At 41.4% G+C, this 18,960-nt stretch overlaps 1 protein-coding gene across 1 annotated transcript in view; it reads left to right on the top strand.

The window, feature by feature from the left end:
* Nucleotides 1-2,733: 2,733 nt before the first annotated feature.
* ATP6V1H (ATPase H+ transporting V1 subunit H) overlaps nt 2,734-18,960 on the top strand; it is a 51,199-nt gene continuing 34,972 nt past the window's right edge. The window contains exons 1-4 of the mRNA XM_074577030.1: nt 2,734-2,959; nt 4,318-4,444; nt 12,235-12,337; nt 13,804-13,893. Coding sequence (XP_074433131.1) covers nt 4,341-4,444; nt 12,235-12,337; nt 13,804-13,893 — 297 coding nt within the window. The 5' untranslated portion in view covers nt 2,734-2,959; nt 4,318-4,340. The remainder of the gene's footprint in view (nt 2,960-4,317; nt 4,445-12,234; nt 12,338-13,803; nt 13,894-18,960) is intronic.

Raw genomic sequence — 18,960 nt, 5'->3', positions numbered from 1 at the left:
AGTTCCTTAAATGACCCTTCGAACCGCTGTTAAAAAAATCCATGTAATTAATTACTATTACAAGTATTTCTCCTCTTTTTGCATTTCTCTTTCTGCTAATTCAGTAGATGCATACTTTCAGCCATTACGCCTCACTCCAAGGTTACAGAAAAGTTACAGGAAACTATTTTTACTGTAGCCTCTCAATCACCTGTGAAATGAATAATAAAGCCAGAGTCTGCCATTCGTTATGAAGTCAACATGCCAAATCACAGCTTTTCAAAGTTCTTTTCCATGGAAAAATGACCATGTTGCCGTAGTATCAAAGTTTTGACTGCAAATAGCAAACTGTCTTCTGTTAGCCAGACTGAATGGATGACGCTAGATTCTTGCAGGTGGTGCAATTAGGCAAAACAAGTCCGCTGTGAAAAAAAGGACCACTGATGACGTAATGGATGTTCCAAATCAGAGATCATATTGGGCACCAAATTGAAACCATGTTGTTTTTTTTTTTCTCACATGAACACTGTGTACTAAAAGTATTGAACAATACTGGGAGTAGGGGCTAGAAGTGAGAGAATCACAACCCTGTGCATACTTGTACTCGGGTTCAGCCAGAGCACTCGGGTACTGGTGCTTGGGTTAAACCAGAAGTGTGCTAAAGGGGTGGGGGAAATATACTGTGCAAAGTAGACTACAATCCAGCGTTTTGGATGATTTCCTCGAAATAGGTGATGCCCAGCAGAAGAAATGGTTTCGCATGCTTAGGCAAGTATTCAGGCCATTGGCCTACTAGACATAGGGATGGGCACATGATGGGGAACGACACTATTTGTGTCTCGAAAGTGATAATTGGGACTGCACCTTCAGAGGCGCTGATCCAGTCTCCATGGTTTTACTAAACTGAGAATGGCTATTGGACTGAGCTTTGAAGGGTGAAGGTGGAAGAATAACATATCTGGCTTAGGTAAGAGAAGGCACGAAGTCATCAGTGTTTTCACTGCTGGGACGTTTTGGGGTTTGGGCAGAAGTGTCGTTGTGGACAATTGACTTTCACAGAAGGAAACCTGATGTGCCTCCATCTTAGATAAGGGCTGAATGGTAACTTATGGGATCACTGCACAGGCTTTTGATGCCTTCCTCCTGCAAGTCCCATTCAAAAAGCTTCACCCCTTGTTCAGATTACCTTGTAAGCCCTTCGTGCTTTGGTTTCTTTGTAAAATGGGTAGAGTCATATGTATCATCAACGTAATTTGAAATCACGGAATCTGTTGGGTTGGAAGGGACCTTTAAATCTAGTCCAAATGACTGTGGAAGAGGTGAATATGTTTATTACGGGTGCCCGATGGACTCAAAAGAAGAGCGGCGAGTGAGACATGCCATAAAAAGACAGAGCAGAAGCAGGAAACGCAGAATGCCACAGGACAGAACACTTAAAAAAGAGGAACTGATTAAAGTAAGGCCTAATGCTGTCTCTCAGCCCTGAAATAAAAATCAGACTCGAACAAGCTTTCAAAGTAACATATTTCTATTCAAGATTGCGTGATTTCCATGCTAGAGATCAGGAATCGTGCAAGCGTTTCTTACCAATGTATGTAAGCAACTTTTAAGAACACAAACATGTCAGATTAAACCTCAAAGCGCCATGTGCTGGGTAATCCGCAGGATCACATTAATGGTTGTGTTTATTCCAGACTGGATGACACGGAGTGTGCACACAGCTTAAAGAGCTTTCTTCTGCTACACAGCATAAAGAAATGCAAACGCTGTTCTTGGCCTGTGTCTGAGGTCTAAGTGCAGTGGTCATATTACCAAGAAATCAAGTTTTACTGTGGTATGAAGAAAGATCAATTTTAAAGGAAAAAAATCTTATGGTGGAAGTATAATTAATCAGCGACACAGTAATGAAGATCCTCCTTGAGTTAAAAAGCACTAATAGAGGTAATGGCCAGGTATAATTTAAAGAACAGCGTATCCTCTACATGGAAAATACAGAGACCCTAGCAAAAAAAGACGTTAACTGTAGACATCTCCAGGCCAGCATCTACATTGGCTGTCGTGATCTGCCCAAACACAAAACTCCCTAACCTGTTTCTCTTTCCTCTGCCTTTCCTGCTTATACGTTAGCAGAATCACTCTTCAGAATAATTTCTAAATAGGAAGTGGTACGTCTATGCCCTTCATCACAGCATGACTGGAAAACTTCACTCAGCAGCCGAAGACAGCAGTTTTTTTTCTCATAAACATGGAAACTTAAGCCCGTAGTTTCTGAAATACTTGGTCTTTCGGTCTGAAAAGTTTCCTGCTCCGTTCGCCTGTAGAGACAAAGCCCAACGTACACAGGCCATGTTTTCACAACAAAAGAAGCAGCTGTGCGGGGTGCTGCACCCCACTGAGGTGTGCCTTCAGAAGAAGGCGCCCGGTGCAGCTCACGAGGTGAGGGAGAGGTGTGACACAACAGGCCGTCACGCCCGTGACGCCACACGACGTGGCACAGGCAGTCAGATCTCTCTACCAGGGGCCCAGGAACACCTGCCCGCTCTCCAGCTGTGGGGAAGAGCCGGCTTTCCCACATAAAATCATACACGTATGTAATGCGTACAAGAATACGTACTCTAAAGATGTACAGACAATGAAACACGTACAGCCATGCGCACACACGACCTACAGAGGTGCCGGGGTGCCACAGCTCCGCCCTAACGGCCACCGCCTCCAACGGCCGCGCGCCCGCCCCGCCCACCGCGCGCCTCCCGCCGGCGGGCGGGGCGCTCTGGGGGTGAGTTGTCCCTCGGAGGCCGCCGTTGTGGTCAGGTGAACGGCGTCACGTGACGGCGGTGGCGGTGGGGAGGCTGCGGAGGGCGGTGGAACGCAGCGCAGGGCACCGCACCGCAGTGGCGGGGCCGGCCTTCGGGTGCGCGGGCTCTCCGGCCTTGCCGGGCTTCTCCCTCTCACAGCCCTCGGCCGCTGGCGTGCCCTTGGGGTGAGTGAGAGCCGCCCTCCATGGGGGCGGGCGGGTGGTCCCGGGGTGGGGGCCCTGCCGCCACGCGGCCTCTCACGGGGGCTCTGGCGGGCCTGGGGGCGGCGTGAAGGGCTCCGCGGCTTCCCCGAGGGATGGGGCGCCTCCGGGCCCCTCAGGAGGCGGCCGTGTCTGTGAGCCTGTGCAGGGAGTGTCAGGACAGGGGTCACGGTCCTTCCCCTCTGCCCCAGGCGCCTTGGGTTCTTTGGCTTGTCTGTGTGGCTTGGGTGCTGATGAAACCCTGTCGCCCACCCTGCCCTCCTCTGCGCCTCAAGGGGTATTTAAATGGCGCTGTCTGGGTTCCGTCAGAGCTAGGAAACCTTCAGTGGTCTTTGAAAGCCGTAGTAAATGGTGCCGTCTTTGTGGGCACAGAAGTAGTTTCAAAGGCAGGACAGTGCTGCAGCTCTATTTGTTCAGGGTGGTTCCTTTTTTTTTTTCTTTCTTTGAATCATATTTTCATTCAGTCAAACGAACGAGGTATGCTTGTTAGGGATGGGGCAGAACGTGCCAGTTTGCTCTTGCTTGCTTCTGTACAGGGAACTGAAAAAGTCCAGAAACAGGCTGTGTGGAGAGGCTTGATGCAGTTTAGGTTGTAAGGAATTCCTGCTCTGGCTGGGTCTCAAGCTTTTGCAAACACACTTCTTGTTTTGGCATCAAAGTCAGGTGGAGATCAAACCATAAAGGAAGGAGAAAGGAGAAGTGGTGAAGGTCACTGCTTATGGTAACGTAGTATGTTCCGATTAAGAGCTTTTGTATTAATTTTTAGTTTGCTTTCTGGACAGTGATAATTTGAATTTTCCTGTTAGGCTGTGTAATATTTTTTTAAATTTTTATAACTTGTGTTTCTCTTCTGAAATTGTAGTTTATGTGTTTCTAATGTCTAAATACTCTTAGACAAATACCTAGATAAAGTCAGTCCTAATCTGTGGGGATGGCACTGAATTTTAACCCTGATGTGGAAGGAAGACAGGTTCTGTTATCTGTAGGGCTACTTTAACATTGCAGAAGAGTAGTTTTTATTCAAATAACTTTATTCGATTGCTCAAGAATTTAAGAGACTGGGAGTTATTTAGTAAAGGTATATATCTTCTATTTTAGCAAACTTATTGGTTGAAGTTTAGCATGTAGGTTTGGCTTCTTGTTTCTTTTCAGAGAGGTCACATTTTAGATACTTTGTAAAACTTTGGTTTCTCAGAAAGTACTGAGTACAGTTTTAGAGAATTGGATACATGAAAGTAGATTTTCCTTTTTATTTCTTTAAAATAGTGGACAGATACTCTGCTCTTTAATAAGAGGTCTCAAATCTGACTTGGCATTTCTAGGTACACTTTAATTATCAATCGCGATGGATATCCGAGGTGCTGTAGATGCTGCTGTCCCAACAAACATCATTGCTGCCAAAGCTGCTGAAGTTCGGGCAAACAAAGTAAACTGGCAGTCGTATCTCCAGTAAGTAAAAACTTTCCACAATTTTTTTCTTTTATTTTTTTCCTTCCCTCTTAAGTGTTAGACTTTTTGAGATTTTGTGTTACATTGGAACATTACATTACAGTGAGGAACATTCTGTCTTGGTCCCATGAAAATAGTTGGAAAAAGTCTATGTTAAATGGAAATGGTTGGGGAAAATTTTCTTATGACTTATTACAAGAAAGGGAACTCTACTTCTGTGAACTGAATAGCGTAATAACAAATTATATAAGTTTGCACAAAGGTATGGTAAGACTGTCTGTTTTTTTCTTGTCATCTTTCAAATGCCATTCTCAAACTTATCCTTATTGGATGAGTACTGATGTAAGAAAAGTTTGCAGTAAGAGTTGTCTTATATGTAGATACGTTAAATCTATTGCTGAAGAGTCGTTGTGCGAATACAGGTTGTACTAGCAAAACTTGACTGGTAGTCTAGGAAAATAAGCTGTACCTCAGCTAAAGCAAGAATAGTGCTGGAAAGCAACTGAAAGAAGTAAATCGGGGAGTAGGCCAAAACATGTTCAGTGTGGGAAGAGCGGTGCGTGCCATTTTAGATAAGGTCAGAGTTTACTTTGGAAAGTATATAATGGCACTGGGAATAGTGAGAGAAATGTTGTCCAGAGGGCATATAGGGACAAGCTGAGGAAAATAGATTTATGCATGAGGTAGGGGACAAGGAGAAGAAACAGACTTCTGTATTCTGAAGTGAAATGCAGGATTCTTGCATCCATGCATTCCTCGTGACAGGTACCTATGAAGAATACTGGCAAAGTGTAAATTAGTATTATCTCTTGAGGGTCCACGTATTACTTCAGCATTAGTAGCTTTGTAACTGAATTAGCAGAAATCTTGATGAGTCTAGAGGTACAAGCCACGCAGATGCTGCTTTGTGATTATCAACGTTACACCACTTTGCAAAAGATAAGGTTTTTTCAGGTAACTGTGATACATAAATATATACTATATGCTAAAATAATGTTGCAAAACTGTACATATGCAAGCTGAGAAATGCTAACATGGTAGAATCTCATCAATAACTACCTGCGTTGCTCTGTGCTGTGTAGCTCAGTCTTGTCTATTCCATTCATTCAATTGTGGTTTTTTTTTTTCTCTTTGTGATTGTATGTCTACATGGTAAACTGGATTGAGGAACTGATCTGCTGAGGAGGCTTTTTTGCTCTAGCCTATTTTTTCATATGTATCGGTTCCTTGTTAAGTTTGCAGAGAGACATGACAGTGGCTTTGCAGGTGAAAGAAGCTGGTGTGGTAACTTGACAGCAGCAGCTACCAAGTATTTGTCAAGTAATCTAAATGGCTTTGGCTGTTACTGTGTGCCCTGTTATCCATCTGATAGGATGCATGTCCTGGGGAAGCCTGGGCAGCTGTTCCTGTGCTGTCTCAGTGGCAAGCGAACAGCCAGTTTGCAGTTATTTGGGATAAAAGTGGGAGTACAATTGTTCACTGTCAATCTAAGTGAATATCCCAGATAGTCTTTTTCACAGCATCTCCAGTGATTCAGGCTATAAGGCTGGTGAGATTCATCTGTTGCTTTTGTTAATATAAGGGATGGTTCTGTTTGGCGAGGAGTTGTATTTTGAATGCATATGTGGTATTATTTGCTTGACTGTGCTTTATATGGTCTGCCACTTATAATTTGCCTTCATTCTTGGGGTGTTCTCTCTGGTGCTGAAGAAGGATGAAGGAGTTTTGTTTATTGATCTGCCATGAAATTTCTGTGCAACTTTTCCTGACCAGGAGGCAGGGTTGAGGGTTCTTTTTCAGATTGTAGATGTAGAATTTGACTCTTTTGTTCTGGAATCCATGAAAGAAAAATGTACCAGTTATTTCCTCTCTTTGATGGGTTAGCCACGTTTTGTAGGCTACTGTATGTAGTACATCTGGCTAGTGTTTGTGACCCTGTTGTGAGACTGTTCAATGCGTGGTGCCCTCTGTATGTCAGTGACAGCGTGTCCTGTTTATTATTGCTCCAAAATGAATGTAATCTTTGTGTCTTGTATTTACTGATAACAGCCTGGCTGTCTGGCTAAGGTAGCTTCAAGGATGAACTTAAGTGGTGCCAAAGGGATTGTGGAGTATCATGAAGGCTGAGGAGTTTGCTTATCATTAGTTATTGGAAAATATTAGCACAACTTCTGGTGCTTCTAAAGAGGGAATAAAATTATACCTGTTTTTGGACATGTCTCTTTTACAACAGGCTTGTTTGGATGTGATGGTGTCTTTGAGGATTTGTTGAAAAGTCAGTTAGTGCAGCTATACTGATTCACTTCTGGAATGAAGCACGTTATTAATGAGTGGAAACTGCTTGCTTCTGATGCACCTGTTAGAGGGAGGTCAGATGGTTTGTTCTGGTCTGTAGAGTAGAAGGAAGATAGGATGTTGATGATTTTGAAGGACGCTTCTCTTGCTTTCTTTTGAGCTCCTGTTCTGGCAGTCTGCATTTAGTTTGGTAAGCTTGCATATAAATACATGGAGGTGTACTTCAAGTCTTCAGACATTTTTACATTAGAGGAAGGATTTTTGTTTGTTTTTCCTAAACTAACACATCAACTCAAGCATGACATAACTTGCGTTCCTTGAACTATAGATAGTGTTTATGTAGTTGGGGTTGAAGAACTTCACAAGAAATTCTGATGAATTTTTCTTTTTTCAAATCTGGCTGTGACAGTTTTATATGTATAAAGATCCTTTAAAGATTGCATCATTCGCAACAGCATTGGAGTCTTGGTCATGCAAGAAGGCATTCTGAAGTTCTCTTCTGCTCTGTGTTCTGCAGTGCAAAAGTAAAATGGGTTGCTGATAGTTTGTCAGACCCTAGTAGCCTGAATTCTCTTGTAAAGTCAGTTCAAGCTAAAGATTAACTGGCGTATTGTTTATTCCATCTCTGAAGGTTGTAACTGTAAACTAAATGTCAAACTACACTAACACAGAACTGCTGACTTCTGATGTTTTCTATGTATACTGTTGGCAAGGAAGTGAAATATTTAGCTGTTACAAGTGTATGTAGTACTAGTTTGCCACTGTGTTCAGTGCTCACTTCAAAATTAGGCTGTGGAAAAAGACTTTTTTTTTTAATGTTAAAATTTACGCTTTCTTTGTGTTGAATTCCAGCTAGGGTCAATGTCTGAGGGAGAAGAAAGTAACAAAACTTGGAACAGTGGAAGGTGATGTGTAGGTCTAGCTACCTTCTGGAATCTAAGCATTGTTTAGGCCATTAGTTCTGTACAGACTTTCCTGCCTTTGGATCTTGAGGCTTGTAGTTTAGAGCTGTTGATGCCATCTGCTAGTTAGAAATATGGTGCATCACTGTTGTGTACTGTGCAGTTGCTTTCAGCATTTTCTTCAGGGTGTCGGAATGCCTTTGGAGGGTGTGTTGGCTTGCTTGAAACAAGTTTGGTTTTGCTTTCTAAGGGTAGTAAATGAGTACTGTGAAAAAGTGAACTCGTTTCAGAGTTTAACTTGCATCTTACTGCACTGTACGTTCTTTAGGTATACAGCATTTGACAATATTTCATATTTAATCAGGTGAGATAGCTGATGGCTAATTTCTACATGGTTTCCCATGTGTCTTCAAGTACTTTACATGTATGTTTGTAAATTCTGATGTTAAAACATCTATTTTAGTTTCCTGGAGGCAGGGGAACTTTCTAAAGTGGGGTTAAATATCTCGGACTTTAAAAAGCAAATCTTGTCTTAGAAGAAAGAGAGAAGTTTCCTAACTTGTTGTGTGTGTTTGGGGTTCTTTTTTTGGTTGTTTTGTTTTTTTTTTTTAAATTTGGTCCGGTCTTGCAGAGTACATTCAGCCTGTTTTACTGTTTTAATTTTGCAACGTTAAAGCTGTTGAGCAATTGGATCAAATGAATGTCCTTTAGGCACATGCAAAGTAATATAGATAACGGGATAAAAGAAATTATGCCTTGACATGATGGCTTCATATGAACTTCATATTTGCTGCAGATGTAGTCAAATTTTTTTTTTATTAAAAAAAAAAAAAACCCAAACAACAACTCCCCCCTCAGTTAAAAACCAACCAGACAAAACTCAACTAACCTCTGGAATGACTTTTGTTAAGTCATTCAAACAAAAAAAGGAACAAGAGCTGATGGAGGAAATGCATAATAAAAGGAAGGAATCACAAGTTTGTGAATCATCTTGAGAGACCAAGAGGTTTTAAAAACGGTTTTATGAATTCATGCTTTCTAAATCTTACATGGCTTCAGTTTACTGTCCTGTGTAGCTAGTGCTCTCAAAGGCAGGCCTTAGTATCAAGCACAGCACTTTAAAGTGTGGTTACAGGGCTCCTGGTCTGAACCTGATATATCCAGACAGCTGAAGCTCAAAGTGACTCTTATCTGTTGACAAAAGGCAGTATAGACACATCCTGAAAAATAAAAAATTAAATGGCTGCTAGGAAGAGGGAGGGAGGGAAGCTTTGGTTATTTGCATTGTTTGCTTAAAGCTGCTGAGAAATTTCTGTCTCTTTGAAGAAGGGATAAGGAAAATGCGGTAATAGTGTCATGGTAGCCAGTACCTGCTGTCTGAGGCTGGTTTGCATTGTTGTTGGGTTTTTTTTTTTTGTATTGATTGCTAAGGTTTACTATATAATCAGTTATTTGAATTTTAAAATGAGATGAGTGGAAATGGATGAATTTGAAATTAATAAAACTATTAATCAGATACATGAGATCCTTGATAAAATATTAACAACTCGTTTACAAAACTGTCAAATCCCTTGTACTCTTGTATGGGTTGGAAAGTGTCTTCGAATGGCACTTACAAAGCAATAAAGTGTAAACTCTGACTTCTTTTCTTCTCAAGGCAACATCAGTCCACACACTTCTTTCTTTTTCCCTGTGGTCTAATGTAAGATGAAAGCAAAAACTTGAAAGCTTTTTTTCTTTGACAGTTGGCAGAGCTTTTGTAATAGCCTGGCTATAAAGAAGCATATCTTTTCCTGGGCTCAGGCTTTTTCAAGCATTGAAGCTAAAAATTAAGGGTTCACCTTATGTCGTCTTTGAAGTGCGTCCTAAATGGCAATATTCTTATAAACATCCTGATCTGGTTACCTTATATCAGTATCATCCGGGAGTCCCTGGCTTGGCCAGTATTGATTGAAACATGAGAGGCTTCTAGTTACGGGTCGTTAAGTCCAGTATTTGCGGTGGATGAATTGTCCTCATCTTTCAACAACTACTCAAATCCACCCTTAATAGGCGAGAAAGAACACAAGTCAATCTAAAAAGCATGTGATAGCAGCATGGTCATCATTGGCTACTTACTTTTTCTTCTATAATTAGTTAAGTTTTAGTAGAAATTAGTTGAGGACTATCTCTTGCTTTATGAACCTTCCATCTAGTAAGTGTTAATTGCCTTTCCTCAGTGCACATAAGAATATTTCATACAAAACAGCTAGAATACAGGAATGTGGTACCCGACTACTTATGTTCTTTGCCTGAAAAGTTAATAGGTAAAAGATGACTCTGTGATGAGGTCATCTTCAAGACTTAACCATTTAAGTAAGAGGAAAGATAAGAACCCATTGTAGGTCTTACTATTTATGTTTCTGTGAGCCAGATGAGCCAATTAATAAAAGAAAAGTGAACATGTCCCATAAGTTTACCAGGATTTTAAAGGAACACCTCATCATGGATTGTCTGGAAACGGACCTGGAATGTGGAAAAGATGGATTAAAAGAATCTGTGCTACATAAATTTGCAAAGTGGAAGAGGCATTTGACTCAGTGGAAATGTGAGAGGAGATGAGTCTTGGAAATAACTGAAACAGAACAATGTCTAATACTTTCATCCCCTGTGACTTTTGTGTTGATGATGTGCACAATTTTCTTCTTTCATGAAGCACTCCTAGTATTAACCTCCTAAAGTCTTGGATGTTTTCAGGACTGCTTGATTTAAAATTAGTTTTTTTACCTGAAGAGTACCTGATTGTGCCATTTCAACAAATTTGTTATTTGTTGTGATAGTAAGCTTTATATTATAACAAAAAACCCCCAACATATTCTGCCAGCTGTTCAGCTGATTCAACAGCTTTCTGAAATAGCACTGATGATGGCAGTAACCCCTTGAGTATTAATGTTGCAGAGAAGATCAAGTAGAGATCTGTTAGCTTGTAAGTGTCCACAGCAGTTTACTATATCAAGCCCCCTTGCTGTATGTTTGGATGAGCTTACATGCATATCAGTTTTTAAACTACCAGGAAAAGCTGAGACTTTGTAATTAGTGAAAGCTAAAAATATATTAGGAACCAAGTTCTCTGTAGTCCTTAAAATTCTCTTCAGTGCTTATGGCAAACTTAAAATAACAATTTTATTTTTCAGCACTTCTTTCAGCTAGGACTAGATTATTATGCATGTTATATATTATAATTTTGGCATAATGTGCTAGCTGTGTGTATTTCAGTTCTTACATCTGTTTCCACTGACCATTGCCTTCAGCCTCTGGAAGTTCAAGAATTATTTAGAGAATGCTGTTTAGCAGAGGCAACGTGTAGGTAAGGCTTTAGAGAGATTATTCTGTCATTAGTTACAAATTCTTTGCATGTGAGACCTTTTGCAGAAAGGAGCTTTTTACGTTCTACTGTGGGATGTAGGATTTGTAGGGCGATACTGTTGAGATACCAAGTTGAAGAAAATAAGGCTTGTTCGGTGGGTTGACCTTGACCGGTTACCAGGTGCCCATGAGGCTGCTTTATTACTGTCCCGTCATCAAAAGACAGGGGAAGAAGTATGACAAATAGTTCTTAGGTTGAGATAGGGACAGGGAAATCACTCAGCAATTACCATCATGGGCAAAACAGACTCTACTTGGGGAAATTAAATTAATTTATTGCCAATTAAACAGACTAGGATAATGAGAAATAAGAACCAACCTAAAAAACACCTTCCCCCCACCCCTCCCTTCTTCGCAGGCTCAACTTCACTCCTGACTGCTCTACCTCCTCACCCTGAGCAGTGCAGGGAATGGGGGTTGCTGTAAGTTCATAATGCTTTGTTTCTGCTACTCCTTCCTTCTCATGCTCTTCCTCTGCTCTAGCACAGGATCCCACCCACAGGTTACAGTCCTTCACGGACTGCACCAGTGTGGGTCCTGTTCCATGGGTGCAGTCCTTTAGGAACAGACTGCTTCAGTATAGGTCCCCCCATGGGGCCACAGGTCCTGCAAGAAAACCTGCTCTAGTGTGAGCTCCTCTCCACAGGGTCACAGCTCCTGCCAGGAGCCTTCTCTAGTTTGTTTTTCCCATGGGCAGCAGCTTCCTTTAGTGCATATGTACCTGCTTCAGCATGGGGTCTTCCACAGGCTGCAGTTGGATATCTGTTCCACCATTAACCTCCATGGGCTGCAGGGGGTCAACCTGCCTCACTGTGGTCTTCAGCACGGGCTGCAGGGGAATCTCTGCTATGGCGCCTGGAGCACCTCCTCCCCCTCCTTCACTGACTGCAGAGTTGCTCTTGCTTACCTTCCGGCTGCAGTTGCTGTTGCACAGCAACTTTTTCCCCTTCTTAAATGTGTTACACAGAGGTGCTACCACTGTTGCTGAGTGGCTCAACCTTGGCCAGTGGTAGGTCTGTCTTGGAGCCAGCTGGCATCGGCTCTGTCGGACATGGGGGCTGCTTGTGGTGCCTTCTCATAGAATCTGCCCCTGCAGCCACCCCCCTACCCAGGTGTTGCCATGTAAACCTAATACAGTTTGAAAACTTACTGTTCATGTTACTTATGGTTTTGTATTTTGCTTTTCAGAGGGCAGATGATTTCAGGTGAAGACTGTGAATTTATTCAAAGATTTGAACAGAAAAGAAATCCAGAAGAAAAACAGGAGTTGCTGCAAACAGAAGGCAATCAAGTAACTTTACTTTCTTTTAATAATCTGTCTTTTGAGGAGGATGGAAGGAAATTCTTCTACCAACTCTATTTTAATGTTGGCTGTATACAGTTAAGATGTTATGGAAGAAGTATAAAACTTGCTATTACATTTTTTTTCTATATGCAGGTTGGACATTCTTTTTAAAATCTATTAAATTATTACTAAATGTCATCTGACTTTGAAGGACTCTGTTGTGGGACAAGCTAGCTCAAGTCTTTCCTCACCCAGTTTACTTAATCATGCAGTTATACTTGAGTCACTTTTTTTGAGCTTTTTTTCCTTAGAGTTTATATGAGAGCTACTGCCTGCGAGGTTTCTGCTTAGCTAGGTGAACGATTATAACGTAGATCCAGCAACAGAGCCCACTGACTACTAAGGCAGATTCAGTTATTTAAACACAGGTGTCATTTTGGGCACTGTAAGATAAGAGACACCTGCATTGGACAGAGCTGATATAAGATTGATAAGTGACCTATGCCGTTTGACTTATGGAGTCTAGGCAAGATCCCCAAAGACACTTTAATGATATTTCAAGCAGTAGAATCTCAGCCTTGAAGCCTGAGATTCTATCAGACGATGTCAGACGTCAAGAGGATTGGTTGAGGCAGAGCGGAAGAGTAGGAGGTGCACTCAAGACACAAAACTTTCCAGCCCTTTTTTCTACTTTAATTTTAGGCTGTTCTGTTTCATTTCCCCCTCCCCCCGCTCCTCCTCCCCCCAAACTGTATTGTGGGACTGCTATGGAATGGACCGTAATTTGCATAATGGCAAAAGCATATATGGTGAACATTATATGCTACTACATAATTACAGTGTAGCAGCTCAAGAGTTCCATTTTTCTTTCAGTCTTAGTTGAATGGGGTGAAGGGGAAGGAGGAAGTGTAAAAAGTAGTGCTGTGACTGTTCCAGCCTATTGTATCTGTTTGTTCCTGAAATTGTAGAGTTGAGTTGTTCAGGAGGCAGAAAATAGCTCAAATATGAACAAAGATTTGCCTACAAGGTGTAGGAAGTGAACAGGTAAGAGTGACTTGTCTTCCCTCCCTCTGCTCAAGTTGCTGAAACTGTCTTATACCATGTCTAAATTTGTTGCTGTTTTGTTAGTTTACTTGGTGGTTCTCCTCGCTGCCATAAAAAGAGATACTGATGGAGATTTTTCTAATCAGTCTTTCAACAAAGCACCTTGCTGACTTACACTAGCGAGTGCTTGTTATTTCATTTGAAAGCCATAAAACAACTTGTAAAAAGGTAACGATCAATGTGACAGAAAATTTTCTTTGTAATATAATGTCAAATGTATTCATCTCTTGCTGCAGTTGAATAAGATGTTGGGATGTTCAATGCTTATGTAAGACTTAACTGTGAATTAATGAGGTCCTGTTTTATATTATCAAAAGGCATGAAGATAATTTTTAATATTAATTTTAATGTCTCTCTTATTTTTCTAGTGTGCTAAAACATTTATAAACTTGATGACTCATATCTCCAAGGAACAGACGGTTCAGTACATTCTGACTATGGTTGATGATATGCTGCAAGTAGGTCAATAACCTGTCTTATTTTTAAGTCTTTAAACGCATGCTTGAATGTTTCCATAGCCTAGTTCAGGTCTCTTCAGGTGTTTGTCATACTGTATTAAAAATATTCTTTTAAATTTTTAGATCTTGTCTTCAGAAGTTAAGTGTTAGGACTAAAGTTGTATGGGTATTAGTCTTATATAAATATGTTCATATTCTGGAAATAAAAAGTACCTGTATGCCTGTCTGTTGGCTCTCAACCATGTTTGATGCAAAACTTGGATTTAAGGGGATGATTTGTGACCTCTGCACTTTCCTGTTGTGTAGATAGGGTATGACTTCTGACTTGAAGTTGTTGAAGCTTTTCCTACAGAAGTGCCTATTTGACCACCCTCAGCAAGAAGGTGTAGTTTCTGCAGCTTCGGATTTCCAACTTAAGTTAGACTGTTTAGGACAGCATGTTCTGAAATTCTCCATGGTTTAATTATAAAACAGGAACTTCTGATTCAGTGAAATACATAGCTCTTTGTAGCTATGGGGTACAGTGACTTATAAGAGTAGGCTGTTAAATTTGGTGTCAGGACTGCTGTGCTGACTTGGATGAGTCAAGGGGAGACTTTACTAAATCAGATAATCTTGCTTTTGCATTTCTTCACTCTTGAAGACTAAGAGAAAGTGGTTGAAGTAATGATTTAACAAGATGGGTTGCGTCGTGTAAGGTTTTCACTTGGTATTCACATAGCATATCTGTCTGTTTGACAGTTTCTGTTCTGCTGTTTTATGTTATATTTAATGCAAGGTTACAGTGAAATGTGTCTCATGATAACTTAATCATTTAGGATATTGCCCTAGGAGGTGAACCATGTGAGTTCTACTCCCAGCAATACCTATAACGTGGGGATTATGGTGTTCTTTCAGGTGCCTGTCTGCACATTAGAGCCATGAGTGAGTGCCCTGACTGCTAGAATAATAGTTGGTGGCAGCAGTTTCTTCGTGCCCATCTGCAGCTTTGTCACTCTGACCCTCTCTTCTTTTCTTTAGATCCACTTTTTCTCAAATGTGACACAAACATTAAGAAGCAGAGAAGACAAAAGGGAAGCCTCAGTGTCATTCCTTGGTTAGGACACTAAGTTGGGAGTACCTTGTTTTGGTTTATGCATTTGATGACAAGCTTTGTCTCAGTGTGAGAGAAGTCTGTTTATTATGGCTGCTTTTGTAAGGAATTGTTCTCCTTTTCTGTGTGAGACATGTTGATGGCCGCAGAGGTAATCATTTAGTTTGCCCTTCTTTGGAACTTTTTGTGGGTGTTAGTGGGTCTTGTGTTGCTTATGTGCTTTGGCATTAGCACATAGCCTATGGCTGCAATATGCGATAACCGATATAATCTCCTGTGCTGTGGAATTAATGCTCCACAGGTTTCACTGGCCCACTCTAGAACTAATGCAATTGTTCGAGGTGGTTGCAGAAAGTATTTTTAAGTAATCCCTTACTGCCTTATTAGTTCTGTCATATGTGTCTAAATGAACATGTTTTCTTGACTTTATGGTCATGCACTGACATTTCTGTATTCAGGGCCTTGCCCTGCCACAGAAGTGGCATATGTGGAATTCTTAACGTTAAACATGATGACTTTAAATTGTCCAGGCTTTATAGTGATACAGGAGAATAGAGATGTTTGTGCACAGTATATATTTGGTTTTGTTTGAAATCGGATGCCTTTTTCACTTTAGAAATTCTGTTTCAGTGTCTGAAAGGCTGCACTGGCTTTTGCAATGCTCTGTATGACTTGATTATTCAGGGATGTCTTGCTGCTTGTAAAGAGGGCTTGTGTGCATCATCCCAGGGCTTCCTAACTCTCCGTGCCTCCATTAGGCAAGGCTGAAACAGGACTTCTGTTTTCTTCTGGTTGTGTTCAGATGGTACAACATGCTGTCAGTGATGCCTTATGGGGACTTAGTTGCATATTTTCAAGGTGTTAATTCGGAAAGCGGCATATAGGCCATTGACTCTGTGACTGTGAGCTTAGTGCAGGGTCTCTGCAGACTGCATGGACAGAAGAATCCACAGTAGTGGATATGAAGTCTCCTGTCTTTGTCCAAATAGTTTCAATTCAGTACATGCAAAGATTTTAAGCAAGAAATTGTTCAAGGGCATGGCCTGTCATGGTGCTACTGACTCTTTCAGTAAAACTGTTTTGAGCAAGGCTGTTCACTGCAGTTTCATAAAACAAACAAACAGTATTTGAAAGCTACCTTTGATAGATGAAACTTCAGAAACTATTGCAGGTAACAGTATCCAACTTTTGTCACTGTTGATGATGACTGTCTGTGGTTCTTCTATTGTCTTTCTGTGGTTTTCTTGTGATGTTGTAAATATCATTATCAGCTGTGTTGTGAGCACACCAAAAGCCTACCTGGGTGTCTAGCATTATTCCAGCAGTTCTACTAATGTGTTTGATCATCGTTCTAAGAAAGATTTATTTCAGAGGCTGTCAGAAGTGAAATTAATCTGGTGATTGCCTTAGAAGAATGTGACCATATAGCTTATTTCTCAAGGTAGAGAGTGTTAGCATACTGGAATCCCTGAGGAAACATTTCTTATTCTATTCATATGATAAATACTTGTAACAGTTTCTCTGGATTAGTGACCCCTGCATGGTCTGTTACTTGTGAAATCTTTAAGAACCTGCACTGTAGTTGGCGCAGGTAGCGATACCACCCAAGTGAGTTTCATTATGCTTCTTCAGAATAAATTATTCAACTGTTGATGTGAGAGCTTCAGGATTTCCATTTTATCAGCATAGTCAGTAGCTGCCTAGGAAGGTGCAGCACTACATATTTCAGGGCTGTTGGCAGTTTTCCACTCCTTCCCTGCACCTTAACAGCAAACCAGGCTAGCCTTCTGATTGACAGCATGTTGAAGTTATTTCAGCTTTTTTGCTTCCAGACCTGCCTGTCTCCTCTTTAGTTATGTTTTAAACTGAACTAATTGATCTAGTTATTTTTGATCTTTTTAGCTAGACTCTGTGTGGCATATGTGTAGATGCTAACAGCAACTTATTTGATCAAACTGCCATTTTTCATCAAATTAGCCGTCAGAGTGGAGGCTCTCCAACAAGGCACTGTGTTCCAGAGATGATTTTTTTTATTTATTTATTTCAAAGTTTGAACCACAAATTTTGAGAGGGTTTTTGAGTGCTATTTCACACATGCCATATAGAACATTAATCATAGAATTGCCTATGTTGGAAGGGACCTTTTAGGTCATCTAATCTAACCATCAGCCTAACTCTGACAAAAAACATTGCTAAACCATATCTCTAAGCACTATGTCTACCCATCTTTTAAATACCTCCAGGGATGGGGACTCAACCACTTCCTGGGCAGCCTGTTCCAATGCTTAATAACCCTTTCAGTGTAAAAATTTTTCTGACTATCCAGTCTAAACATCCCCTGGCGCAACTTGAGGCCTTTTCCTCTTTTTCTATCACTTGTTACTTGGGAGAAGACACCAACCCCCACCTCTCTACAACCTCCTTTCAGGTAGTCGTAGAGAGCCATAAGGTCTCCCCTCAGCCTCCTTTTCTCCAGGCTAAAAAATCCCAGCTCCCTCAGACGTTCCTCATAAGATTTATTCTCCAGACCCTTCACCAGCTTTGTTACCCTTCTCTGGATGCACTCCAGCACCTCAGTGTCTTTCTTGTGGTGAGGGGCCCAAAACTGGACACAGTACTCGAGGTTGGGCCTCACCAGTGCCGAGTACAGGGGGACAATCACTTCCCTACTCCTGCTGGCCACGCTGTTCCTGATACAGGCCAGGGTGCTGTTGGCCTTCTTGGCCACCTGGGCACACTGCTGGCTCATATTCAGCCAGCTGTCGACCCACAGCCCCAGGTCCTCTAAGGGTTATGACTGTCAGATAACTAGTGACACCTGACCTTCCCGTCAGTGATCAGGACAGCAGTTTGCGGCCTATGTGGTGCAGTAACTTTGATCTTTTCAGTGAAGGGTTGCTTGCAACTCTGTTGCTTGGTAAGATGCCAGATGTTTGGATCATGGATACATTCAGATCATCTTGTGCGTAATGAATTGTATTGCAGTGAACAGGCTTGCCTAGCTGATTCTTGGTCCATAAAATCAATAATAGAGTGCTGAATTGATGGAGGAAAGCCCTTTAGCTAGGGGAGTTTGAAAATTAAATTCATTGGGTAGTGGAGACTGAGATACTGTTCTCATGCGAGTTTCCCAATTATAGTGTTTAAAACAGTTCTCCCTGCCTTGATAGGAGTTGTATGCTTTGTTGTAATAGCTTAACTTCAATGGGGAGACATCTCTTTAGAATGAAGGCTTGGTGTCCACCAGACTAGAAATTATATGGAAATGCTGGGGAAAAGCAAGAATCTGGGTATTTGATTTTCTGAAAGACTGTCTATATTCTAAGCTATTAGGAAATGGCAGAGCTCCTCTTTCTCCTTCAGGTTTGCATGGCCTCTTTTCTGGTCTGCTTTAAGGAGAACCGTAACAGCTACTTTTCATGGTGGTTATTAGGTGAAATGCTTGAAGAAACTGTGTGTAGTGCTTGTTCAGGTACTTGTGGTCTCTTGTGGTTCAGCCTAGAAGCCCTGGAGAACAGACTTCTGGTGACTGTGTCCTCTCCTAGGTATACAGGTTGCCTGAAGTAACAGCTGAACCAGTTGCATCCTCATCTGGGAGAGAAGAGCTCACTCCTCATTGAGAGGAATAGAGAGGCAGGACTATTTTGTGTCTCTGAAGTTTCACTTGTAGCACACACAGCCAAATTGAACAACAGGCTTTTGTGTGGAAGTAGCAATGTGTGGAGAACTTTGTATGGACTTTACTCAAGCATAATTGATTGGATGAAGAGTAGTGTTCCTCTGGAGAATGTCAGTATTTAGCTAGTCTTTCATTTCTCTCATTTTGCTTGCTTGATCAAAAGGGTACATCCAGTTTTACTCAAGTAGGTGTTGGAGTACTGAGATATAACTAGGGTTTCAAAGTTTATTTCCCCCTGCCCCAATCTCTAGCCTTAATGTTGGAATGCTGAAATGAACTGTATCCACAAGTAACA

The sequence above is a fragment of the Larus michahellis genome, chromosome 2, assembly GCF_964199755.1.
Source record: "Larus michahellis chromosome 2, bLarMic1.1, whole genome shotgun sequence".
NCBI lineage: Eukaryota > Metazoa > Chordata > Aves > Charadriiformes > Laridae > Larus > Larus michahellis.
The sequence above is the reverse complement of the archived record's forward strand: the minus strand, read 5'-3'. Positions and strand labels throughout refer to the sequence as shown.